Here is a 26,202-nt window from a genome sequence, read left to right as displayed (position 1 = left end):
TTGAGCCCAGGAGTTCGAGACTGCAGTGAGCTGATTGTGCCATTGCACAGAGTGAGACCTTGTCTCTAAAAAAACCCCCAGAAGCCCTGGCAGAGGAAAGATCATTGAACGCAAGCCTTAGTCCTTAGTTTCCTCACAGCCAGGGCAAAAAGGAAGACAGTGGAAAATGAAGCATTTCTTATCTTTAGAAGAATGCAGACCAGCTAAACAGGGAGCATAATTAACTTAGTTCTAAGCTCAGAGGAATTTGTCCTAAAAGTCTTTATGTAAGGGATACCATACAATGAAATGGTTTGTTCCATAGCAACTTTACCCTAAAAGTGCAGATCTGTCCGGCTTACTGGTCTGAGGGCTACCTGCACAGGATCTAGGTCCTGTCTTGCTTTCTGATCCCTTGTCCTTCCACTCCCATCTGCTCTCTGCTGGGGGCACCTCAAGCAGACTAGGCATCTGAAGGGACCCTCTGTGAAAGAAGCTCATCACCACCTTCCCCTGACGACTCTAAATAGAGCTGCTGCATCCCAAGACCTCAGCACAGTGCTCCCTCCGGAGTTATGAATAATGCAACACCATTAGCCATATAGAGCCGCAGTCTCAGAGGGCTGACTGAAGCAGAGCCAGTGCACACACCTTCCCATTGCCACCCTTTCCAGGACTAGGGGGTGGGACGTGGGAGGAACTGGCCCCCTTTTCCCACGGTAACTCACCCGTCTGGAATAAGGGTGGTTCCAAGAGCTTTGCCAATCCAGCACATTGGAGCTATAGCACCAGTAGTCAGCAAACAATAGAGAATGACAAAATAGAAAAAGGCCTTACCTGTGGCCGCACTCCCCACTCAGGTCCTTCACTGTGACAGAACAAACCTACTCAAATTTCTTCCTCTTTTGTTTAGATCCACAGCTTGTAGTCTTTTCTGCATCACAAGTGCCTCTGAGTGCCCTCTCCCCAGCAAAGTGTCCAAGCAACTGGCACAGAGGTCAGGGCTGTGGAGCCACAGGCTTGGGCTCTGGCTCTGCCATTACGAGATGTATGAACCTCAAAGTCCACAGACATAACATGGAGACGAGAGCAGTACTCATCTCCACCGGGCTTTTGAGAAGAATGAGAGAACGTATGCAGAACCTCACACAGAGTAAGCATTCAATATATATGAAGCTGTTATTAATTATGAAAATATAAAAAGAATTCTGCATACTATTTCAGAGGCCCATGATTTCTAGGGGATCCTCAGGTTAAGAATCCTTAGCCTGGTTCCAGGTGGTGAGGAAGACAACAGCTCTCACCAATGCCCACGTTTTCTCTCCAAATCCCAGCAGCACATACTGGGCATCTGCTGTGTACTGGGCATCCCGACTCACATGGGTATCTTGCTCACCAGTGTCAGCAGCACACCGGAGGGCTAGGAATCATTCCCATTCTACCGATGAGGTGAGATAACTTGCCCAAGGTCTCACAGTGGAGGCGCTGCTGCTGAAATCTGTCTTCTGACTCACCGAGCTGTCTTCATCTGAGGAAAAACTTGAGGCCTCTGAGGAAGCTGCTCTCCATCCTGCCTTTTCTGTCAGTGACACTTTGTGAACACAAGAGATCCTAAGACACATACCCTGGGTCCTCAGAATTGGCAGTGACTTTTTCAAAATCAGTTCTGGCAGTGTTGAGTGTCCATGAAAAAGGGCACTTATTCAGAGGAGTACTTCCCGTCTACAGGGCTACAAAAGTCACTAAATGCCTTGAGCAACAGGGTCAAGGGGACAGATGGACATCAGAGACTGTGTTTGAGTCCAGACTCAGCCTCTTACGTATGATCTTGAGAATGTCATTTCCCACTGAGTTTGGTTTCCTCACCTATAAAAACAGGAGACAGATGGTTCTGACTGCACGGGGTGCTCTGTGAGGGCCACATGGGGTCGAGGGTGTGAGGCCTCTGCATAGTACCTGGCAGAGACATCAGTCCTCCAGGAGTGGTAGTGATTATTTTCTCACCCAATCTTGCTTTGCAGATGAGGAAACCAAGACCCAAAGAAGCAAACGAATAATAGCTTACCGGGTCATCTCTGTTTATTCTTTTCAACTGTACCATGCTGCTTTCCAGGCTGGTTTGACAAACATTTCCCCCCAGCTGAATGCACGATGACCAAGGGAGGGAAGAAAATCTTCATGGGGCATTTAAACAGCTCAGGGAACAAAAAGATCAGAGCAAATCAGTTATGCTGACATCTGAAAATGACTCTGAGGTGGAGAAGTGGTGAAGCAGAAGAGGGAGGGGCTGGCTCCGGGAGCAGGACTTAACATGCCAGGGAGGACTCTGCCTCTCTCAGTGACAAGATGCCTGAAGAATGGTGGTGCTTCCAGCCCAGCTCCCTCTTGTTTGGGGAATAGCAGTCATTTCTCAGAAACCTCACTGGCAAAGGCAGCCCTTCCCAAAGCATAAGAGCTTTAGTTTAGACAAATGATTTAAGCTCACTTTTGCTGGGGAAGAAATGGATTAAAACTAGGACACACAAAGAAGGAACCAAGGTGGCTAAAGATGCAGCTGAAAAGGCAGCCAAAGATCCAGCTTAGGGATTAGAAGCGCTTGCTTTGCAGACTGTGGACAACTGTCCGTTCAACAATTATCAAGCCCAGCAGGAAGCAGATATTTTTCTGTGTATGTTTGGATCCAACTAACATTTATCCAATGTCTGTTGTGTGCCAGACACCAAGCAAAAAGCTGCTTCTCATAAACTTCATTTAATGCCATTAAGTCTGAGAAGGTGGCATTATCGGCTTCCTTTTTCAGATGAGGAAATAGGAGCAAAATGAATGGCCAACTGGCTGGGATTTGTCCTAGATTCCCTGAACTCCAAGAACTCCACTGGCTCAAGCTGCCTTGTCCCCAAGATCAAGAAAGGCTTGCACAGGAGCTAAAGGTCAAGAGGGCATGGGCTCTTCTATGAGCACACACTTGGACCCCCCCAACCACACAGCTGCTAGTGACTACAAGGAAGGGTTTCCAAGCCAGCTCCAGAATTCAATGTCATTTTTCTAGCCTAGATTCTCTCAAAAAATGCCATAACAGGGAATACAAACTTGTAATACAGTTTATTGACATAGGGGCAAAATAAGGCAGCATTTGGTCAGTTAAGAAAGGCACCTCATTGGAAGTAATACATCACAGTATTGTCGAGTGATCCAGTCACAGGATTTGAGGACGGAATGACAATCTTTGGATGATAAAGCTTAGGACACTTGCTCATTTATTTAAAAAGGTCCCTTCACACACCGTGGATGAAAGAAGGCAAGAGTGCAGGACTGTGGGATGTGCTCGCTGGCTGCTGAGCTCTTACCCATGAGAGCAGGTGTAGAGGGAATGAGTGGTAAGTCAGAGGAAGGGAGTCAGTACGGCCTCCCCTGCCCTCGACCCCATTAAACTTCATTTGCTGAGCCACCACTCCCCATAAATACATCCCATATCTCTTTCAAATGTGAAGATTGTTTCTTGATCTTATGGTATGGGGAACCAGGGTCAGTAGTCAAACCCTCCCTGTTCCAAGCTACAGGACAGATAGGACAACAGTTTGATTTCCTGTACTCTTGGTCTGGCAACGCATGAGGTTCGGAGATGAAAGCTGAGGTCTTAGGGCATTGTCTTTAAAAAACATTGTTACCAGTCCAGAGTAAATGAAAACCCAATTCCTTAGAGATTATACTGTACCTCACTATTTCTATCCATATCCTCCAAGCACAGTGTTTTTTTTTAAAATTAATTTTTCCCTTCACTTACACTTTAAAGTTACCACTCATGTGTGAAAGAATCTGCCTCACTATAACAGCACTGCTGCTCTTCCAAATACTCCTCTTGAGCCCCTCACCAGCCCTCCCTCTCCATCTTCACCCTGACCACTCTTCCCCTTTGCCCAGCACCTAAGAGCAGGGATCACGCCGTGGGGTGATGAGCAGTGGTGCAGTCTCGCCTGGCCTTCTGTTACTAGGCTGAAATAGAGAGGAAACAAGAGAGAACAAAATGGGTTTTTAAAAACCAAGTACATAATCAGAGAAGGCTGGCATGCATGCCCCAGCAACCAAATGCACTAAACGCTGGACATTTCTCTGCCAGGTGAAAGCTCTCATGCCTGCTGAGGTTAAGACTCTGGAATTAAATTAAGCAAAAATATAATCCTAACCATACTGAGAAGGGCACATGCATTCTGTGATCTTCTAGTTCTAACTGGCAGCCCGAATATCACATGCACGCATGTGTGCCTGTGTGCACACATTAATGTACACAGATGGATGACAAATATTTGGGAAAGGACCATGCACATTCAGTTAGCAAACATTCAGGGACCCCAACTTGAGGCCAAGTGCCTGCAACTGTCCCTAGTCCAAGGGGAATTGATTCCAAGATTCATGATGCCACCTTCAGTCAGAGAAGGATCCCAGACTCCTGCAGGCACCAGTGATAGTTTTGGTTTCATTCCTCTTTCTTGCCCATTCCCAGAAGTCATGTGCTTCCCAGAAACACACAAAGCCACGCTGAATTTCTGTTGTAAGTGGGCAGAGTTAGTTGAGAGCCAGCGAAACAAGGCAGGACAGAGGCAGCAGACATTCCCTTGGACCAGGCAAAGGGGGAAGCAAGATGGCCACACATCCACGCCCAGTTGCCACGTGGGCAGAAGATAAGGCCTCTGGTAGTTCCGCAGACAGCAGGAGAGCTCAAGTCAGATGGGGACCAGCCACTTTCGAATCCACTGCACAGAGTCAGCAGCAGATTATGCTGAGGCAGGAGGCATTATTTACTGGATCTGCCACTGACTTTCTAATGGTTTTTCCAGAGGCCTCTGTTTTTGTGGTCCTTCACAGCAGCCTGTTATTTCATCTGTTTGCCACAAATCAAACCAGGGTCCAAAAGGCACAGCATGGACCCTAGGAAATGCTTAATAGCTGTGGGGCTAAGGTTATAAATAAAAGCTGGTTACCCTCATAAGTGGTCTTATTTTAGGGTGATCTTTTCTTGGCTAGTCTGTGGCTACTGTCATCATAAAATAACGGGTGAAGGATTGGATTTTTGAGGGAGAAAGTGTGGGTTTAAAAGGGACACATTTGATTTGAGATTCATATCCTGGAGAGAGACTGGGTTGAATAAATTCTAACCAAAATGAATCCAAGAATAGATCACCCCCAAAATATTGTTTTGTTCATACTTGGAAACAGAAACAAACATTAAAAATAAAAGTAAACAAACGTACCCTGGTCTCTCTTGGGGGAAGTGGATTTGGCTGCTCTCAGATGCTCAGCCTGGATGTTCAGAAGAAAATCTGACTTCAAAAGGGCCTTTCGCCTGGTTTAATCCTTTGGGAACAGTTCAGTTTTTAAACCCAAGACCCTACTTTATAGCACCATGATGTACATCACAAAAATATTACAACTTGGGCCGGGCGCGGTGGCTCACGCCTGTAATCCCAGCACTATGGGAGGCCGAGGCGGGCGGATTGTTTGAGCTCAGGAGTTCGAGACCAGCCTGAGCAAGAGTGAGACCCTGTCTCTACTAAAAATAGAAAGAAATGATTTGGACAGCTAAAAATATATATAGAAAAAATTAGCCGGTATGGTGGCTCATGCCTGTAGTCCCAGCTACTTGGGAGGCTGAGGCAGGAGGATCGCTTGAGCCCAGGAGTTTGAGGTTGCTGTGAGCAAGGCTGACGCCACGGCACTCACTCTAGCCCGCGCAACAGAGTGAGACCCTGTCTCAAAAAAAAAAAAAAAAAAAAAAAAATTACAACTTGGCCTTGCTCTTTCTATGGTGACACTCTCTTTCAGTAATTTCTGGAATCTGTAATGTAAATGCCTTTTTTCTTCCATTTATGGGGACAAAATTAATGATCCCTATCAATGCACTGACTCATGTGGCTTTTTATTGTGGGCTAGAAAACAAGTGGAATTATCTGCCACCAAGTGCCATCACGAACTATGACCCTGCCTGACTTCATGTGATCCTAGACTTCTCCTAACCAGCTGCTGGAAATGGAATCAATATTATGAAGTTTTGGAATTGTGGTGCCTGGAAGAAACCTGGGTTTATTTTGGTCAAAAAATAAAATCAAGAGTCTGGCTAAAGAGGCAAACAGCTGGTAAAGCAACCTAGCCTAAAACTTAAAAAGTGGGACAGTGAACACATATTTATGCCAACACACACACACATACACCACACACACACACACACACAAAGATGAGATGAGAGTTGCACATATGCCAAAGATACATCAAACAAGTGCTTTTTTAATCAATACATCAAATGATATTCTTGCTAGCATGAGGAAGCTTCCCTCTGCCTGCCCTGCCATTCCTACCCACTCCCTCAACAGTGATACGAAGAAAGAAATTCCTTTTTGGACCCAATATTAGATAAACATAACCAAGTCTTTACATGTGGCTTTGGAGAAGGCTGCTAGGATGCACGCAAACACGACATCAGGGGTCTGGGACGCATCAATGGCAGAGTGGATTCCCCGTTTTCTGTAGTACTCCACGAGTGGGGTGGTTTGAGTGTGGTAGGCCTCCAGGCGGATTTTCAAGGCCTTCTCATTATCATCTGATCGACGGATCAAGGGTTCCCCAGTGATCTGAGAACAGGGAGAGGGCAATGAAAGGCCAGGCCTATTAACAAGGTTTCCTTATCCCACGTCAGATGTGTATTTGAGATGGGACTATTCTGCCCAGGATACTGTCTGACCCCAAAGCCTATTAGAGGCAAAGACAGGCAATCCAGACTCTCTCCAATAACTCTGCTACTCCCAGGAGCAGAACAGGTGGTCCAGAGAAGTCAGGGAGCCTGTCAGAAACAGCAACAGTGAGATGGGCAATGCCTTTCTCTCACAGCTTTGTGCTCAGGCTGTTCAGCTTCCAAGATGAATGTTTCTAGGGTCAAAAGTAAGGAAGTCAGAGGCCCCTGAGACCAGAAGAATACGTCAAAATCAGAGATTCATTAGTAATTGCAATCTTAGTTGTCTAAATATTTAGCGTATTTACTAGAGTGTCACCAACCAACATTCTGAAAGTGGCAAGTGAAGTGAGAACTCTGAATGGTATAATTACCAACTCTGCAAAATGTGACTAAGTTGATATAATGGCTCTGAAAACTATATTTATAGAACCTGGATAACCTGAGGAACTTGTCGAACGACAAAGGTAAACCCAGGAAATTCTTACTGTTGCCTACATGCTCTAAAATAGACCATATGGACCCCTTATGGTAAATGGTACAGTGACCACATATGAGACCCCAGGACACAGAAGAACAGTCACTATGGAGAGGACATTCTTCTGGAGGACTGATCAGCAAACTTCTCTTCAATACCATACCCCCCACTCCTCAGTTCTGTGCTTTCAATCAACCTTCTAATTAGTTGACCTCTTAGGTGGCCATGATGCCAGAAAGAGGCTGCTCTTGACAGAAGACAGGTACAATCTGGATACTGGGAAGTAGTGGGCGCAAGTAGCTACCTTGAGGTCAAGCAATAAACCTTCCAGGGAGACACTGAACAGATTGGCCACAGGCTGTGTGATTTACTTGATAGTGATATTTTCCATGGTTTAGTAATATTGGTAACAAAAGAGAAAACGGTGAAGAAAGAAAGAAGGAGGAAAGAAAAAGAAATTTCTTGTCCTGAGTTTACATACGTCATCTTTCATGGGCTCCTTTGGGGGGTTGAACTCCTCGTGGTAAGAACGGCCACTCTTGGGGTGAATCAGCCTGAAAGACAGCAGATGAACATGAGTCAGGTTGACTGAAAATAGCCCCCGCACCCCAAGGGTTTCCAGAATGACAAGCAGAGACAGAGAAGCTGGAGGTAAGGACCCAGTACCCAGCAGAAAACCCAGCTATAAGCATCTCTTGCTTAGGAAAATAACTGGGCTTCCAGGAGAGCTTATGCCAGTGGCAGAGTGAGTACATTTTCTATTTTGACCAAACAGGATAATGAGTATCCTGCAGAAGAGGCAAACTGCTGGTATGACTACCTAATTCAGGACTTGAGAGAAAAAACTCTAGTGCTGGTCTTACACAGCCATCCATTCTATTCACCCGTTCAGTTAGCAAGCACTAACAAATGCCTAGTCTGATTCAGGCTGTAAGCTGAATCCAGGGGCTACAAAGCAATGAGTCAAGATCCCTGCTCACAAGTGGTGCTTAGTGGGGGAGACAAATGTGAAAATAAATAACTACAACAAATATGATAATCTGGCAGCTGCTGCCAGAGATTTATACAAAGTGCTATGGGGGATAGAAGACAGAGAAATGAATCCTATTTTCCAACCTAGTCTGGTTATAAAACTGGAAAGGTGCTAATAGGAAAAATATGTCCCAGAAATGCAGCCACCACAAGACAATGCAGTATACCCTCTTGATCACATAGATGAAGGACAGCCTAATCATTATGGGGCAATATTCAAGTCACCAGGAAAAATGACATATTAAACAAGTCATGGAATAGAGAGCCCAAGAATAGGCATAAGGCACTGAATACGTAGCTGGTAGCAGTGTCTGTACTGATTCCCAATAGGCAACAAGCCCATTTTCCTGACTGGGAATGGCCACACCTCAGAAGCCTAGAAACCTAAAAGGGGAAGGAGGCAGGTCCATCTCTGCTCGGCGGCCAAGGCTTGCTTGAGTTCTGTGGTTTCCCAATTCTCTGCTCTCCTCATGAAGCTCTGTTAGACCAGAGCTTCCTCACATTTTTCTCCTCTTGGCATGTACAGAACTAATATTTGCACAGTACTTGGGGGGCTTGCTCCTCCTGGGGAAGCTACGGCTACCACAGGCCTGACCAGTTTTTGATGGCTGAGGGGATCAATATCTCAGCACAGCACTGAAGCCGCACCTTAGTAAAATGGGATACTGAGTTTTAGTCACAGCTTATTTTGGGGGGAACAAGATGGTCCATTGATGGCCTAAGGTGGCAGTGGTAGGGGTGAGGTGACAGCAGAGAAAATAAGCTATACTGTTGTCCCTCGGTATCTGTGAGGGATTAGTTCCAGGATCCTCCCTCCGTGGAGAGCAAAACCCAAGGATGCTTAAGTCCTGTATATAAAATAGTGTAGTTATTTGCTTATAACCTACATACATCCTCCTGTATACTTTAAATCATCTCTAGATTACTTATAATACCCAATACAATGTAAATGCTATATAAAGAGTTGTTATACTGTATTTTAAAATTTGAATTATTTTTTATTGGTTCTTTTGTTTCAAATATTTTCAATCCATGAGTGGGGAATGCACAGATAGGAAGGGCTGACCGCACTGAGGAGTGAGTGGCCAGTGACTGCAATCAGGTACTGTGAGGTTGGGCTGTCCACTATTTAAGTCCTTGGAAGAGTTTCTCTGATGTACCCATTCAGAAATGGCACCCATTTGGAGACCCAGGGAGAGCACGGGCTGCTGGGCACAGCTGCAGTGCCTTTGGGAAGGGATGGGGGCACGTGATGTGGACCATGATATTTCTTCACCATCCAGACAGCATGGGGCACGTGGCAGCCAGGCTGCAGCAAACATGACTCTCTCCTCTCCACGTCTCCACACTGCTTCTCATAAACTCCCAGATTCCCTCAGGCCTCCAGTTACATACAACACACTGCTCTTTCCCCATGCACATCATTCTCTTAAAGACAAATGCCAAGGCTCATTCCCTATAAGGTAAATGAAAGAAAAAAGCCCAATCTCCAAGTTCTCAAAATGGATTGGTCTAAAGTACTGACCAAAACAGTTCCATGGGCCACTTAGCCTGGCCTGGAGGTAGGATCAGGACTGGGATTCTATGGTTACAGCTGCCTTGAGTGTGATACTTTAGACACCCATTTACTTATCCACAAAATGGAGATGGTACTAAACATTAAGATAATAATACCAGAGAGCCCACTGGTAAGATTCTCAGGATACCAGAGAGCCAGTACTGAATAGGTTAAAAACAAAAACAAAGAAACAAAACAATGACTCAAAATGATTAGAAGTGAGGTCAGAGAGAATTCAGATTGTTACAGTGGGGTCTTTATCATCTCAGACTTAAACAAGATCCATATTAAACTGACTAGTTCCTGCCTCATTTTCTTCCAACCATCAGTGTGTTGGACCAGGAGGCAGAAAGCAGGCTTCTGGGGCTAGGCCTGCCACTCATCTGCTGGGTGAACTTGGAAACACTTTCACCAGTGACGTGCTCTGTGAAGGAGGGAGTCACACTAAACCACTCACTTCCAAACTGAGGGACTGAGTCTTCTCTCTTTCACTCTCTACAGTAATCCTATAGTTTGTTCTTCAGGGCTCCTCTGTTCTCTACCACCCAACCATAGTCAGAGGCCTCCATCACCTCATGTGGATCTCAATCAGGCTCCTAGATGGGGTCCTTATCTTGTTCTCCTCTCCCCCAATTTAGACCCTTGTAGACCAGGACCAAGCTAACATTCTTAGAATGGTGTTTTTACCACAACACCCCGTGGCTCAAGAACATCTCATGACTCTTGAACTCATTATCAAGTCTACCATCATCAGTTTGGCAGACCTCCTTCGTAAAGCTCCCATCCTATCCTCCCAACAGCACTCATTCTACCACCCAGGCAGACATAGATATGTCTGCTCCTAGCCCCAGTTACAGCCCCTCCCCCTACCCATACTTATTCCTGCTTCTAGTCCCTTCTGGGAAAGTCTCATTGAAATACTCTTCATCTAGGAAGGCCATGTTTGACGTTATACCTATCCTGGGCAGCCTTCCTTCCCTGTCCCCAGGCTCTCTTCTTGGACTTCCTACTGTACTAAACAGCCCTAAAACAGCTGAGTTTACACATATGTCTCTCTGAGGACAGAGATGGGCGTCACTGCATTATTTTTCTAAAGCCTCTCCTGTTCCTTCACCCTCAAGGTCTAGTACTGTGCTATGCAAGAAGAGGTACTCAGGAAGCTGGGCCCATCAAATCAAAGCCCCCCCACCCCATGTCACCTGGTTTTGTTAACATTGGCTTTGTGCTTCAGGGACCCCAGGCCTGGTGATGTCCCTTACTGTCAACCCTACCACTTCTTGGCCTACATCAACTTTTGTCTACTCTGTGCCCAATGGGGATGCAAAGAAACAAAAGTCCCTCTATTGAAGGAACTATGGAATAGCTGGAAACATGAAACCTGGACATTTGGAAAGAAAATTATTACAAGGTGGATTCCACTGTATTTATTCTCTATAGCTTTCCAGGATACTTCTAACATTTACTCTGCTGTCTATTCACATGTCTGCCTCTCTCCTTAAAGGTATCAACTACAGACACATGGAAAAGACGGTCAACCTCATTAGGAAATCAAAGTAATAAAGTCTAAAACAAGAAGACATTTTCCTCCTAATTAAATCCAAAAATTTACATGCACTACAATGGTCACAGCATCAATTTAACAGTGGCCAATTGGAAGAAACACAAATGTACAACAATAAGGGAATAATTAAGTAAATGATGGTTTACCTACTGTGAAATATCATGCAGCAATTAAAAATAATGGTCATGAATGTCTGGTTCAAGACGGTGGGCTGACCACCTTCCTGAGACTCCATTAAAATGACAAAGACATAAAAAAGCTACAGCCCACGATAAAGAAGAGAAGAGGGTCCATTAGTGGATGAGAGCTTCCAACATATTTCTGGAAGGCACAAAGCAGATGGTAGAGTGATTAGTGAAATAGGGTAGAGAAAACTATAGCCTAAAGCAGTGTTGGTCTTTTGGAACAAACACGTTCAGAAGCAGAAGCACTTCTGTTTTCAACACTCAGAAACAAACATGTTAAAACAACAGACACACACACACATACACACAAATAATAAGGTGGCTATACTATGAGCAAATTTTTCCTCCATTTTCTAAACTTTGTCTAGATAGTTATATTATTTTTAAAATAAAAAGCCTATGGCAAAGTATGGCAACTCCAACTGAAATCAGATTTAAAAAGCCCTAACCTGAAGATACATATGTAAGGAATTTAACATTTCTTAAACACCCACTATGAGCAAGGCTCTCAGCTATGCAGATTGTATTATCTAATGTGTACAACAGCTCCTCGAAGCAAGTGTTATCAAACCCCCTCTACATATGAGTAATTCTTAGGTTAAGAAACACACCTAGGGTCAGAGTTAAAAGGTGACAGGACTGAGACGCAGTCTGACTTCAAATCCCTTGCTTTTCTTTCCATATCTCCATCCCATGTCACCACCACTTCAGTGGATGTCACCAAATAAAACCAATCTGGCACTAAGCTTCATGGCTGAGATTAGGCAAGAGCAGTTCTCATAGTCAGACAAAGCTCTGAGGAAGCATGAAGAGAAGGAACCTTCAGGGGACCAATACCTTCCTGTAATTCTCCGGATCAGCAGAGAGTCTGGGATGCTGAATTCAATCACAGAATCAAGTTTCTCTTTCCTCTTCTCCATGAGGTTGTCGAGCTGTAAAAGAATGTGTGGCCCACCTAAGCTACCGGAGCTTGGTCAGACCCATCTCCTTCAAAGGAATTAAGGGATAAAGGGCCAGAGTTAGCTTACATACAATAGTGATACAAAAACTAAGCTACCTACCATTTCTGCCTGCCTCACGGTCCGAGGGAAGCCATCTAGAAGAAAACCATTTCTGCAAGAGGGAGTCTCCAAATTCTTCTCAATGAGCTCCACTACCATTTCATCGCTTACCTGGAAGTTAAGGACAACACAGCTTTGGGTTTAAATTCATTAACTAGGTGATATTAGCCCAAATCCAAGTCAAAGTTTATGTGCGTAAAACCTGATTACTCAACAGCAAGCTGTCTTGATCCCAAAGAAGCAAAAATGAGAGTAAATGTGGAGTGGCTCCATTTGGAAGATCCAGTTTCATGATTATTTCTGTGATTGTCATATACATGATCTCTTCCCTTGAAATACTCCTGTGTTCCAGAAATTCCACTGCTTGTCATCCCACCAGGAGAACTCTGTGTCTTAGGTCCTTAAGGCATCTCCTGACACTACAGTCAGAGTCCTAGCCATCAGATAACAGCTTACTAGCATTCAGCTGTTCTCTACGCACAAGAAAGGTAAGGACACAAGGTAAGGACACATGAAAGATCACCTGAGGAGAGCTCCAGGAGAGAATGGGGGTTGACCAGAGAGCAGAAAGGCACCAGCCTTCCCTGTTTCACAATTTTGAATAGGCTAACAGTAACGTGACTGAGGTGTGTGCTTGGTCACGTATCTGGGCCATCCTGGATATGAGGCAACAGAGCTCACTGAATTGGCAAGACTGGGTCAGAACTAAGGCACTGAACAGCCAACCCAACACACATCTGATCTGCTCTAAAATCCCAAAAAGGATCCCTTCCAACTTTCAAAAACTGGTTCTTCTCCTGTGCCTTTATAGAAAGAAAAGTCCCCAGTCTGTGTTACAGTGAAGGCTGCCCATCTTGGCAGCTAATGCTCTTATTTCTCAGCACTACCTGTGAACTTGGCGACAAAGTAGAAGTTCTGCAACTAAATGAAGGCTGGAGATAAGCAATCTCATTGCCACATCTCAATTTTTTTCTTAGTATAGTTTTTTCTGCCAAGACCCAAAGTCCAAAATATCTAGCTTTCTGGCTTGACCCAAGGCCTCACTAACACGAAGGGAAAGCTGAAAAAAACAGGTGGGTGGTGGGCAGGTAGAGGTGCCGCTCAATGTAGCTACAGAATCTCATGCCTAACAAAAGGTAACTTGGGGAGGAAAGCAAAGCCCAGCACCTTTCCCCAACCAACGTTCTGAAATACAAAAAGACCAGAAGACCAAACACAAAATGACTTCTGAAGGTGATCCCCAGAGGTCAAGTTCCAGAATAACTCAGTTATAATTAAGCTCTGGCACTAATCAAAGAAGATTTAGTAAATAATTGATTGTACTTGCCCAATCAGATCAACTGGCCTAAAAACAAGAGAAAATGCTCTTATATCCCCCAAATAGGAAGGATTACCTTTGTTACAATTGCCAAGTAACTCCCTTGTTAGAAACACAGAACACAGAGCCACAAAAGTAGGTTAAAAAACGCTTCTGTGACTTGCTGAGTCCTCTCTGGAATACATCCCTGTGTTCTAGCCTAGGGATGGCAATTTCATTTTTGGCTCTAAAATTTGGGTATATTACAAACTGCAGCAACACAAAAAACCTCAAGAATACTCTAAGGGCCATAAATTCAGAACAGACCAAATAACTTGCTACTCTAAAAGTTCATATAATCTGCCAGTATGTTAAGACATCCTCTAGCACAGGCTGGTTCGAGAGAACCTTCTTTGATGGTGGAAATGTGTATCTGCGCTGGCTGCTTGAAATGCGGTTAATGCGACTGAGGAACTGATGTTTAAATTAAATTTAACTTAATCTACATAGCCTACTGGCTACCATGTCGGACAGTGCAGATCTAGACTCTGAGGAATATCAACACTCACTGGTACCATCAAACCTACCAGTTTCCCAGCATCCATAGTTGCCTTCAGCTTTTTTCCCAGCTCTGAGCCAGAAGCCACCATGGCCCTCAGCATGTCCCCAGTGGCCAAATGGCAGACACAGAAATTTTCAGCCAGTCTAGGTGCCTGTGGAGAGGAAGAGAAAAGCCAAGATAGAGTTAACACTGCAGGCCTTGGCATCAGAATGCCTGGGTGTAATCCTGGTCCTGCCATTTACTGGCAGGGTGAACTTAGCAAACGTCTACTTCCTTACCTGTAACAGGGATAAAAATGCTTTATGTTAGAACATATAATGATTATGGGGTTATGGTAACCCCATGAGATAATACACTTAAAAACAGTGCACCTAGCACTCAGGAAGCCATCATAAATGTTACCTATTATCACTACTTACACTTGACACACTAGTGACACATAAGCCTCAGATTCCCCATTATAAATGGGAAGAATAAAAATAGCAGTACCAACACTTCATATGGTTGCTGTGAAGTTTAAATGAGATCATGTAGGCTGGGCACAGTGGCTCATGCCTGTAATCCTAGCACTCTGGGAAGGCCAAGGTGGGAGGACTGCTTGAGGTCAGGAGTTCGAGACCAGCCTGAGCAAGAGTGGGATCCCATCTCTCCTAAAAATAGAAAAAATTAGCTGGGTGTGGTGGTAAGCACCTGTAGTCCCAGCTACTCTGGAGGCTGAGGCAGGAGGATTGCTTGAGCCCAGGAGTTTGACGTTGCAGTGAGCTAGGCTAACACCACGGCACTCTATCCTGGGCAACAGAAAGAGACTCTGTCTCAAACAATCAATCAATCAATAAGATCATGTATATAAAGCACTCAGCACAATACCTGGCCCATGGCATGTGCCAAATAAATATTTGCCAAAGGAATGAATGTGGGATTATCATGTACTACAGCCACTGGGCCTAGGAGGCAGCTGGGAGTAGGATGAAGAAAACAAGTTTGCCCCCAGGCAGAACTGGGCTCTTCCCTTTCCCTGTCACTAGGTAGCTGCATTATTTTGGCCAAATCATTTAACTTCTCAAAGGCTCAGTTTCCTCATTTTTTTAAGATGAAGGCAAAAAAAATCCAGTTCAGAAGGCAGCTGTGAGGATTAGATGAGATATATACAAAGAGCACTTGGCAAATAATAAGCACTTACATATTAGTTTTAGGCAACATTATAGCCTTTTGGTTAAGAGCACAGGCTTGAGAGTCAAACTGCCTGGATTTCAGACTCCAGGTCCACCAATTGCTACAGATGTGACTTGAGAAGTCACTTCACCTTTCTAAGTTTCAAATTTCCTCTAAGTAAAATGGAGATGGTAAAAGTACTTATATCACTGGGTTGATGACAACAGTATATGGAATTTGGCATATGCAGGCCCTGGCACATAGGTAAGTGCTCAATGAACATTAACTATTACCATAACCCCTGCCCTAATTCGATATTCATTCATACAGAAAGAAAACATTTACTGATGCCTCTTCCAAGAACCCTGCTGGAAGCCAGGGAAACAGATCAATAGAAGACATAGACCCTGTCCTTAAAGAGCTCAGAGTTTGACAAACATATATCAGAATGCAGAATTAGAACAGAAAGAGACCCTGGACAGGTCAACAATGGTTTTGCAGTGGCAAAAAAGAATGCGGAATTCACAGTTCAAGGAGCTCAATCTTAGGTTTCTGGTTCAACTGTTTTATAAAATAAGTAGGTTTGGATCCCTGTTCAAACCAGTTCATTGGGAGTTTTCTTAGGTGCACACAATAAAAGTTAAATAGATGGGGCTCAATGCAGAAAATTCTGGCTTGTAATTCATGGACTGATGCAGTTCAAGAAAACAAATGCCTTCATAGTAAAATGGAACCCAGATGAGAAGGCGTTAAAAACTATACACTTCGGCCAGGCGCGATGGCTCAGGCCTGTAATCCTAGCACTCTGGGAGGCCGAGGCAGAAGGATCGCTCAAGGTCAGGAGGTTGAGACCAGCCTGAGCAAGAGTGACACCCTGTCTCTACTAAAAATAGAAAGAAATTAGCCAGACAACTAAAAATATATAGAAAAAATTAGCCGGGCATGGTGGCGCATGCCTGTAGTCCCAGCTTCTCAGGAGGCTGAGGCAAGAGGATCACTTGAGCCCAGGAGTTTGAGGTTGCTGTGAGCTAGGCTGGTGCCACGGCACTCTAGCCAGGGCAATAGAGCAAGACTCTGTCTAAAAAAAAAAACAAAACAAAACCAAAAACAACAAAAACTATACACTTTGGAAAACCAATGAAGTTCAGGACCCCTGGCAATGGAAAACCAGGCTGGCACTGTGGCCCTATACCCAGAGACGACGCTTTCTGCCAATCTTTCTCTTTGGTTGTTAAAATTAACCTGGGTGAACAACTTGGAGGTCAGGCTTGCTTAAGTGGAAAGGCTGACCAAAACACCACAGAGAAGAACTCTTGGCACAGAACCTGCTCTATTTTTATCACTCCCAAACTGTAGGACTCTTATGCACTGTTCCAGGTGATTGGATTCTATAGCTGTATGGAAGAATACACACCAGCAGGGAAGAAAACAAATTCTTTCATTTCCTGCTGGCTGCATGGGAGTCACTGCAGTAAGCTGCAAAGAGCATGCACTGGCTTTCGAGTCAGAGAGATTTACACTTGATTCCTGGCTAAGGCACTCGATAGTCGTGTGATCTTGGGGTAATTACTTAACTTGTCAGAGTATCAGTTTCCTCACCAGTTGAATGGGGATAATGACTACTTTATAGGGCTTCTATAAGTATAAATTAAATAAAGTACCAAAAACATCAGATATGAAGTAGGCATGCAATAAATAAAAGGCCTCTTTCAATGGTCTTTTTTCTTTGCGTCACTCTTTATTTGCAGACTGCAGAAGCCTGATGAAATAACTTTATTATAGTCCTCTCAGACTTCAAACTTATATTTTGGAACAGTGCTACTCAGACTCTAAATCACTTGGGGAGTGCTGTCAAATGCAGATTCTGATTCCACAGGGTGGGGCCCAAGCATCTGCATTTTAAGCAAGCTTCCAGGCCTGGATGGGCAGCTGGATGCTGAACCACACTTTTAAGAGTAGGGGTCTAGAATCCACACTCAAGCACAATCACAGCCTGCTGCTGCTAGCCAAGGACTGTTGCTGAGCCCAAGAAACAGGCTCATCACCTCTGTGAGAACCCTGCAGAGGGTGCAAAACTTTTCGGCACAGTGGATGGGAATAGCTAGAACCAGAGAGGCAGCATAGTGGGTACAGTGGTTCTAACACTTCAGTGTATGATCACGATCATCTGGGGCACTTGCTAGGCCCACCCTGAAAGCCTAGGAGTGATTAGTTCTCAGGTAGTGCCTCAGGATTCTGATGCACAGTTTGTGAGCCCTGGGGTAGTGGCAAGAGGCTGGGTTTTGTACTGGTACAGACCCGAGCTCTACCCTTTATTCACCGTGTCACCCTGAACAAGTTACATAATCTTCCTATACTCATCTATAGAGTACAGGTAACAATGTCTACTTTTAGAGCTATTGAGGGGATTTAATAAGATTTTATATGCAAAAACATCCAGCATAGGGCTTGGGATTTAGGAGGAAATAAAGGGAAACTATCAGTCCTCAAGATTTGATTTAATCCCAAACTCACCTGTTTTTAAACCTCGCAATCATCTTTCTGCCTCCAGTGTTTCCCATGCCTATTGCCAACGCTCCTGCACACGCAGCTAGAATTACATCCTAAGATACTATTGGATATGATACCTATCCCCCAAAAAACACACATTCAGAAGCCTTCAACGTCTTCCCAGTGCAACAGGGGAGAAGTCCAAATACTTTAGCCTGGCACTCAGTGCCCTCCACAGTCAACTCCCAACATGTGCCAAGCTCTCCAAACTTACTTTCCCAAGTGCTGTATATGTACGCCTTGCACCACCACAGACGAGCTGCTCTTATGCATGGTCCCCAAATATGAATATCTCTCCAAGGAACCTCAGCTCAAGCTCCTCTCTCCACAGGAATGCCCTCTCCCTTCCCCCTACTGGTCTAAGCCCTACCCTTTTCTGTACTCAAATTCTGAGTATATGTCTCCCATCAAAAAACATCCCCAACTATCCCTTCTTCCTCTGGGGAATCATACCAACATCAACTAACTTTGAGTGTTGGCAACATGCCAAGCAATTTTCCATGCGCTGTTTTACAGTAGTTAGTATGCATAATATATAATAAACGCAGGAGGTGGGAACTATTTTTATCTGCATTTTACAGATAAAATTCAGAGTCTAAGTTGCCCAAAATTACATAGCTAGTAACAGCAGAAAGCTAGTAACAGCAGAGCTGGCAACTGGCCCCAAGACTGTGAAGCCCTACCTCTTATCCATAACATTGTATGGCTTTTTTTTTTTTTTTTTTTTTTTGAGACAGAGTCTCGCCCTGTTGCCCGGGCTAGGAGTGCCATGGCGTCAGCCTAGCTCACAGCAATCTCAAACCCCTGGGCTCCGGTGATTCTCCTGCCTCAGCCTCCCAAGTAGCTGGGACTATAGGCATGTGCCACCATGCCCACCTAATTTTTTCTATGTATTTTAAGTTGTCCAGCTAATTTCTTTCTTTCCTTTTTTTTTTTTTTTTACGTAGAGACAGGGTCTCGCTCTTGCTCAGGCTGGTCTTGAACTCTTGAGTTCAAACGATCCACCCACTTCCGCCTCCCAGAGTGCTAGGATTACAGGCATGAGCCACCTCGCCCAGCCCCCTGTATGGCTTTTAAAGAAACAACCCACAGAGCCTTAGTGGCTATCCTTAAGGGGAGGGGGGGTGTGTCTGGAAGGGAGCACAGGGAGGACTTCACGGTGCTGGCAATGTTCTGTTTCTTGATAATGGGTGTAAGCTACACAAGTGTGTTCACGTTGTAAAAATTCATCAAGCTGCTTGTTATAATACTTGCACCTTTCTCTATGTATATTATACCTCACTAAGTTGTGTTTTTTTTAAGTCACAGAAACATGTGTTTGAATTTCAGCTGTCTTTTAACTTATTGGGGAATAGCATTACCAACTTCGCTGGGTGGACAGGAAGATAAATAGGAGACCTTCAACAAATAATAGTTCTTGTTCTATCCCTGAACTAACCCAGCATTCATCAGCCACTCATCTGACGCTGCCCACACGGCACCCTGAGCTAGTAGGTATTTTTTGCATGGATATTCATTTCTGCCTATCCAACTAGATTACACAGCAATAACGTAAAATGATGACTCTGCTCAAGACTTAGACAGACACGAGTTCAAATCCTACCTTTGCTACTATGTGTATCCTGGGATAAGATACAGCCTCTGGGTCTCAGATTCTTTATCCCACTAAAAAGTTATGGATAACAGGAGCTACCTCCTAGTGTTGTAAGATTAAATCAGATGATGCCTGTAAAGTCTTCAACCTGGGGTCTGTCACATAACTGAGAAAAGAGTGACTATGCTGCAATTATTATAACCTCCTGACATGCATAAGGTAGGGGAAAAATTTAACCTAGGGCAGTAGACAGCAGCAGAAAGAGCAAGAACTTTGGAGTCACTCAGATGCAAACTCTGCCAATTATTTGCTATGTACTTAGAGAACAAGCTACGTAGCAAGTAAGAACTTCAGTTTCTTCAACTGTAAAAGCAGGAATAAGAGTGTGGGTCTCACAGAGTTGCTGTGTCACTGCACTGACATAACTAACGAGCCTGCCCTGTAAGATGGTAGCTGACTGCCCAAGTGCACCTGGCCTCAAAAAATTGGTATAAATTTGACACATGGAAGAAACGAGGAAGGGCTGGCAGAAAAAGCAAGAAATATACCTTTGGTTTTGACCACACTGCAGGGAGATAGGGAAATGAAGTTATTTAAATAAAATAAGAAACACAAGTATTCTAGATGTTTTAAAACATTATATTGATGCAAAAACAGGTAGTTTTCAAATGTTTATTTTAGTTAAAAGTGGAGTTTTCAAATGAAACATTATTTCAGCCAACATAATACACATAAAATACTGAGCTATGCAGGTATATAACAGGCAGTACCAGCAGGAAGAAAACAAACATTACTGAGCAGGCACTAGTCACTAACCTCACATTAGGGATTTTACATCAAAGATTGCAAACATCTACCAACAGCAGCGGCGGGGTGGGGGGTGGGGGGGGTGCGGCAAGCAGACAATGCAAATGAATGAAGCGAGTCAAATACAAGCAACAGGCAGTGAAGAGGACTGTGCAGGAGACAGGAGAGCACATGGACCACACAAAGAGGCAACGCCACTCAGCTGCCAGTGACTGTGGCCATACTGGAATGGAGGCCCATCACTGCCAGATCTTCTGATTTTTCAAGAGAAACTGGAGCTCTGGATTTTTAAGAGAAATTTCACAACGGAAAGCACTCTGGTCAACTTATTTTTTTGAAAGCTGACAAAGAGAAGAAATCAAGCATTTTTCCTGCCTTTTCCATACAAACCATATCACTGGGTAACCAAATAGATGGGGGGAAGTTTCTCTTTATAGAAATATTTCGGGTAATAAAGGAAAAAGGAATTACATGATTATTTTGCCATTTTGCCACCAATACTAAATTACTGGATCTAGGCACTGAACAGCGATGGCTACAAACACCACAGAGACTAACACACACTATGTGCCTCCTAATGAACCACAACATCTGTGAAGTAGTCAGGCCTAAAAATTGAACCTCAATCAAATTAAGTGTATGGATCAAACTACCAATTTACAGGAAATAGGACAGAGGAACATGTTAAATACACCACGGGGATACAAGTGAAAAATTCCCAGAATGAGTGATAATAGTCCCAGGACAAACAACCCAGTTTCTTCCACAAGAAAAAAGAGAACAGGAACTTATTAATTAAAAGAGACTTAAAATGATCACATTTGGCTGGGCACGATGGCTCATGTCTGTAATCCTAGCACTCTGGGAGGCCGAGGCGGGAGGATTGCTCGAGGTCAGGAGTTCCAGACCAGCCTGAGCAAGAGCGAGACCCAGTCTCTATTAAAAATAGAAAGAAATTAGCTGGACAACTAAAAATATATAGAAAATATTAGCCAGGCATGGTGGCGCATGCCTGTAGTCCTAGCTACTCAGGAGGCTGAGGCAGGAGGATTGTTTGAGCCCAGGAGTTTGAGGTTGCTGTGAGCTAGGCTGACGCCACGGCACTCACTCTAGCCTGGGCAACAAAGCAAGACTCTGTCTCAAAAAAAAAAAAAAAAAAAAATCATATTTGTAAGACAAATGAAAATTTGAACACTGCTATAATTGTTAAGTTTTAAGGCGAAACCATGCTTATGTTTAAAAAAAAAAACTTCTCTTTTAGAGATCCATCCTGAAGTATTTACAAATGAAATGCTATGATGCCTGGGAGCTGCTTTATAATAACTTGTGAAGGGAGAGTGGATGGGGAAGCAATGGCCACCAGCTGATGGTTGCTGGGGCTGGATAATGGGTACATGTAGCTCATTATACCATCCTGTCTTCTTTTGTATATTCCAAACTCTTTACAATAAAAAGCAAGCGTGTGGGGGGTGTGCCTGCAGGCTAAATGTTACTGCAGGCTGCCACTTTGCAACCTCTGATTTATGAACTTTAACTCCATAAAACCACATACAACCACCAGTATTCCTATTGTTCCAACCCTGGAAAAGAAGGTTAAATGGCTTGTGCAAATCTTACCCTTTCCTTAATTCCCAGCTCTAATCACATCTCTTCTCCCTCAAAGCCTTCTCTGACCAACTCCCAGCATACATGCACCCTCATCAATCACTTCATTAAGTATAATTTTCAAAATTTCCTGAATAAATCATATTTTATACTGAAATACATCCAAGCTGAAGGAGGGGAGGGATGATATGTTACTAAGATAAGGGAGTCAATATTTATTGAGTACTACTATATGCCAGGCTGTCATCTAGGTACTTACGGGTGCTTTATACACACACATATAAACATAATCTTGTGAACTTTTAGTCCATGTGGGCAAAGACCCTGTCAGTCTTGTTCACTGCTTTATCTCCAATGTTAGGTGCTCATGAAATGTTAAATGAGTAAGGTAGGTATTAAGGGTTAAGTTGGGGGGATGGGAGAAAACCTAAGGCTCTCCCTATTTATCTGATACCTGCGGTTGGATGTGTAGAACTGGCTTATAGCCTGGTGAGCCATGGGGGTTCTGGTTAGGACCCTGAGTCTGAGCCTTTGAGTCGTGCCCAAATTAAGGATTGGAAATGTTCAGAGGGCCTCTGCTTGGAGTTGGAACCTGAAGCCACTGAAGACTAAGCAGCTCAGGATGACTCAAATGACTTTTAGAAGAGAGGGAGTTTGAAATTTAACTTCCTCAATCAACAGGTAAGAAGAAGAGGTGAGAACAACGAGGCTCAGAAATTACATAGCTTGCTAGACTATAAAGCCCTTGTCTCAGCATTGGGATGGGCTGTTCATTTCATAACTACTGAAATCATTAACTTCAATATGAGTTAAGAAAAAAAAAATCAGCGCATTTGAGTTACACTGTTTATACTTGGTCACTCAGCAAAAATCTGCAACATCTGGGATTAAACATTCCTACGCTGCAGGTTACCTAATAAATAAGTGGCAGCAACAGGAAAGAGGAGATGTCAACAACACTGAGGACAAAAAGACTAGGTACCACTCATGAGCTCCAAGTAAGAAACAGCTCAGCCTACGGAGAGAAAAGAGAAAGCAGTCCTTCCTGACCTACTGCCCAGAGGCAGAAAGCAAAGTCACAGGAATAAACCGAGTTGTTCCAGACCTCCCTGCTGCTCATTACCTACATTAATCTGTGACATTCATCCCGATCAAGTACCAAGTAATGTGTTGGGTGCCACAGGAGGTCCCAAGGATGAGTAAGAAAGTCTGTTTGCCAAGACTCTTTAAACTTGGCCAAGTGCTAGGAAGAGAAGAGTGGACGCAGATGGGAGCTTAGAATTTCAGGCATTCCCTTTTTAGAGACTAACAATAAGCAAGAGCCAGAGGCCTAGGGCCTGGGGGGCAATGTCAGACCCTAGCAGGAAGATATGGAGGGGTCCCAGATGCCAAGTGAGGCTCCCGCAGTCTGCTAAGGCAAAAGGTAACTTCAGACTCCAATCCCACCGGAGCCCAAGGGCTCCTGAGGTCCCAGGCTACAAGAAACCTATTTCACTAACTTGGGAAAGCCACCTGACCTCTCTGGGCGTGTTCTCTTACCTGTTGATTGAGGAAGTTAAATTTCAAACTCCCTCTCATCCAAAAATCATTTGAGTCATCCTGAGCTGCTTAGTCTTCAGTGGCTTCAGTCCCAACTCCAAGCAGAGGCCCCCTGAGCATTTCCAATCCTTAATTTGGGCACGGCTCAAAGGCTCAGACTCAGGGTCCTAACCAGAACCCCCACGGCTCACCAGGCTATAAGCCAGTTCTACACATCCAACCGCACGTATCAGATAAATAGGGAGAGCCTTAGGTTTTCTCCCATCCCCCCAGCTTAACTGGCCATACCTCACTTCTCTTAGCAGTGCTCCTAATCAGCACATGTCAGCTCCCACTCTGCCCCACGTGTTGGAGATGCTCCTCTCTCCCACCTCCTGTCATTAACCAAAATAAGTCTTCCTAGTTCTAGTGCCTGGAATGTAATCCTGATTCTGGACAATTCACCCCAGACTCACAGGGAATCTGGACTATAAAGCTTCTTGCCTCCATTTAGCCTGTAATTTAGATGCCTTAGCCCAGGACTCACTCTACCTCTCGAATCTTTCAGTTTCTAGCGCTTTAAGGGCCCTAATCGGCCCTTAGATCCCCACCCGACACCTCAACCCTGAATCCCTCAAACACCCCAAGCCTAACCCAGACTCCCCCGACCTCCAATTTGGACACTCCCCCAAATGCCTCACCAGAACCCGAGACCCCGGCCAGTGCCCCCCCAGGCCTCAGCCCATGGCCCGCTCCCGGGCAAGAAAAGGGCTTCCGGATCTCCGGCCGCCCTGACCTTGGAGTTCCGTGGGCTCCGCTGCCAAACCCGGTGCCACCGCTCACCTGGGTACCTTTGCCAGCCCCGGGAGGCCCCAACAGCACGGCCCGGATGCCTTTAGCATGCTCGGGCTCGGGCTCGGGCTCGGCCGCTGGCACGTTGGGAGCCATGTCCGCCAATGCCTCTCACGGGCACCCGTCCGCACACCTCACAAATCCAGCGCTTCCAGGCCAGCGCGCCGCACACACACGCACGCCGCGCACGCCCCTCTCGCCGCTCTCATTGGCCCGTCGCCGTGTCCGTCAGCTCGCTCCGCCCGCCCCTGGGCACGACGGACACTTCATCTTACCAACCGCATGGCGGCACTGAGGAAGGCTACTTTTGATTGGGCAGAATCAGTGAGGGAGTAAGGAAGGGGCAGGCCAGCATGGACAACCGGGTGCAGAATGCTTGTCGCGCTTGGAGCTAGTGTGCCGAGTGGGCGGGAAAGCGTGAAAAAGGACAAGAGGCTGGGCCGAGAGCCCTAGTTCAGTATTTGACAGTTAATGACACCGGCAACCTCCCTGAAGTCCTATGAAATTGCCTGTGCGAGTGTAAATGGGTAAAATCATTCTTAGAAGACAAATTGGCAATATATATCAAATACGCTTTGGTCCAGCAGTTCCACTTAGGGGAATTCAAAGGACATAATCAAGGATTTGTGTAAAGATTTGTGTAACAATTACGTCAGTGGCAGCTCTTGTTAACAGCCCAAAACAAACCAAAAAGTAAAGGCAGTACCCCACATGTCCAACAAGAGATTGGTTAAATAAATTGCAACAAACTTTTATACTGGAATCACCCCATTGTATAAGACTATTTAATCAAGTGGGAAAATGTTCACATAACAGGATACAAAATTGCAGTTACAATAAAATCCTGATTTTGTTAGATAGTTACCAGTGGAGACCTCTGTGTAGTGTGCTTAGAGGAGCTTCTCTTCTTTGTGCATTTCCATATTTTGTAAAAGTTCTATAATGAATTCTATAATAAATCAAATAGAAAAGTTATTACTTTTATAACAAGAAAAACGACAACCTTTTTAAGTCAGGAAAAGATAGTTTTTCTCAAAAGAGATGACCCTGTCTTGAATGGGGAAATAATTTCTACAGCCTTTTGGTGTGTGAAACTTTCCTACAGCCCCAAGGGGCCCTTTGGACCTTCAGTTGAGAATGTGATTATGAAACCATTGTTTCCCCACAGGCGCATAGCAACTCATTTCCTACAACCTAGGGATGACTTTGCTAGCATTGTTGCTGTGGTCTCTTCTACTTTACCATACAGAAGAAGTTAAGATTCTTGTCTAAAAGAGATATCCAAATAATAATAATAAGTAGAAGTTAACGTTCATTTCTCATCTCCACTCTGGACTTTTACAGGGTGCGTGCTTGATCTCGATCTTGCCTCCCAGTGACCTTGAAGGAAGCAAGGATTGCTATGCCCATTTTTCAGAAAGGAGGCTGAGGCCTAGAGATACGCAGTGACCAGTGCAAGATCACACAGTAGCAGAGTCACCCTTAAGACTGGGGTGAAAAGCAGGTATCCCAGAGAGTACAGGGGTTATGGGGGGAAAGGGAAGGGAACAAGTGGGTTTTCTCTGGTGGAAGCCTCTATGCAGCCAGAATTCACTTCAATCCCATAAAACAAGAGTTTATTGAGGTTTGCTGTGCACAGGGCATCAGGCAATGGGAGTAGGAACAGCCTTCTTCTACCACCAATCTCTAT

General features: G+C 44.6%; 1 protein-coding gene across 3 annotated transcripts; it reads right to left on the bottom strand.

The window, feature by feature from the left end:
- Window positions 1-3,062: 3,062 nt before the first annotated feature.
- On the bottom strand, window positions 3,063-24,696 carry AK2 (adenylate kinase 2). 3 transcript variants are annotated; one of them, XM_045548353.1, is made up of 7 exons: window positions 24,504-24,696; window positions 14,460-14,585; window positions 12,576-12,686; window positions 12,352-12,446; window positions 7,660-7,732; window positions 6,407-6,602; window positions 3,063-3,972 (listed from the first exon to the last, which is right to left on the bottom strand). In XM_045548353.1, exons 1-7 carry the CDS (start codon window positions 24,606-24,608, stop codon window positions 3,968-3,970), a joined length of 711 nt encoding a protein of 236 aa, XP_045404309.1. In that variant the 5' UTR covers window positions 24,609-24,696; the 3' UTR covers window positions 3,063-3,967. The 3 variants fall into 3 exon arrangements, with proteins under 3 accessions (XP_045404309.1, XP_045404308.1, XP_045404310.1); XM_045548352.1 differs by lacking the exon at window positions 3,063-3,972 and having other exon boundaries at window positions 6,239-6,602; XM_045548354.1 differs by lacking the exons at window positions 3,063-3,972; window positions 12,352-12,446 and having other exon boundaries at window positions 6,541-6,602; window positions 24,504-24,679.
- Window positions 24,697-26,202: the final 1,506 nt, after the last annotated feature.

The sequence above is a fragment of the Lemur catta genome, chromosome 3 (genome assembly GCF_020740605.2).
Source record: "Lemur catta isolate mLemCat1 chromosome 3, mLemCat1.pri, whole genome shotgun sequence".
Lineage (NCBI taxonomy): Eukaryota > Metazoa > Chordata > Mammalia > Primates > Lemuridae > Lemur > Lemur catta.
Note: the sequence above shows the minus strand (reverse complement) of the source record. Positions and strands in the feature narration are given on the sequence as shown.

What these genes read in the sequence shown, in the direction of transcription:
- AK2 (XM_045548352.1), bottom strand. Translation starts at nt 24,608, where the DNA reads ATGGCTCCCAACGTGCCAGCGGCCGAGCCCGAGCCCGAGCCCGAGCAT. An exon ending in GGGCTGGCAAAGGTACCCAG is followed by an intron (nt 14,586 to 24,503) that starts GTGAGCGGTGGC and finishes TCCTCTCCACAG; the next exon opens with GCACCTAGACTGGCTGAAAA. An exon ending in CTATGGATGCTGGGAAACTG is followed by an intron (nt 12,687 to 14,459) that starts GTAGGTTTGATG and finishes CTTAACTTCCAG; the next exon opens with GTAAGCGATGAAATGGTAGT.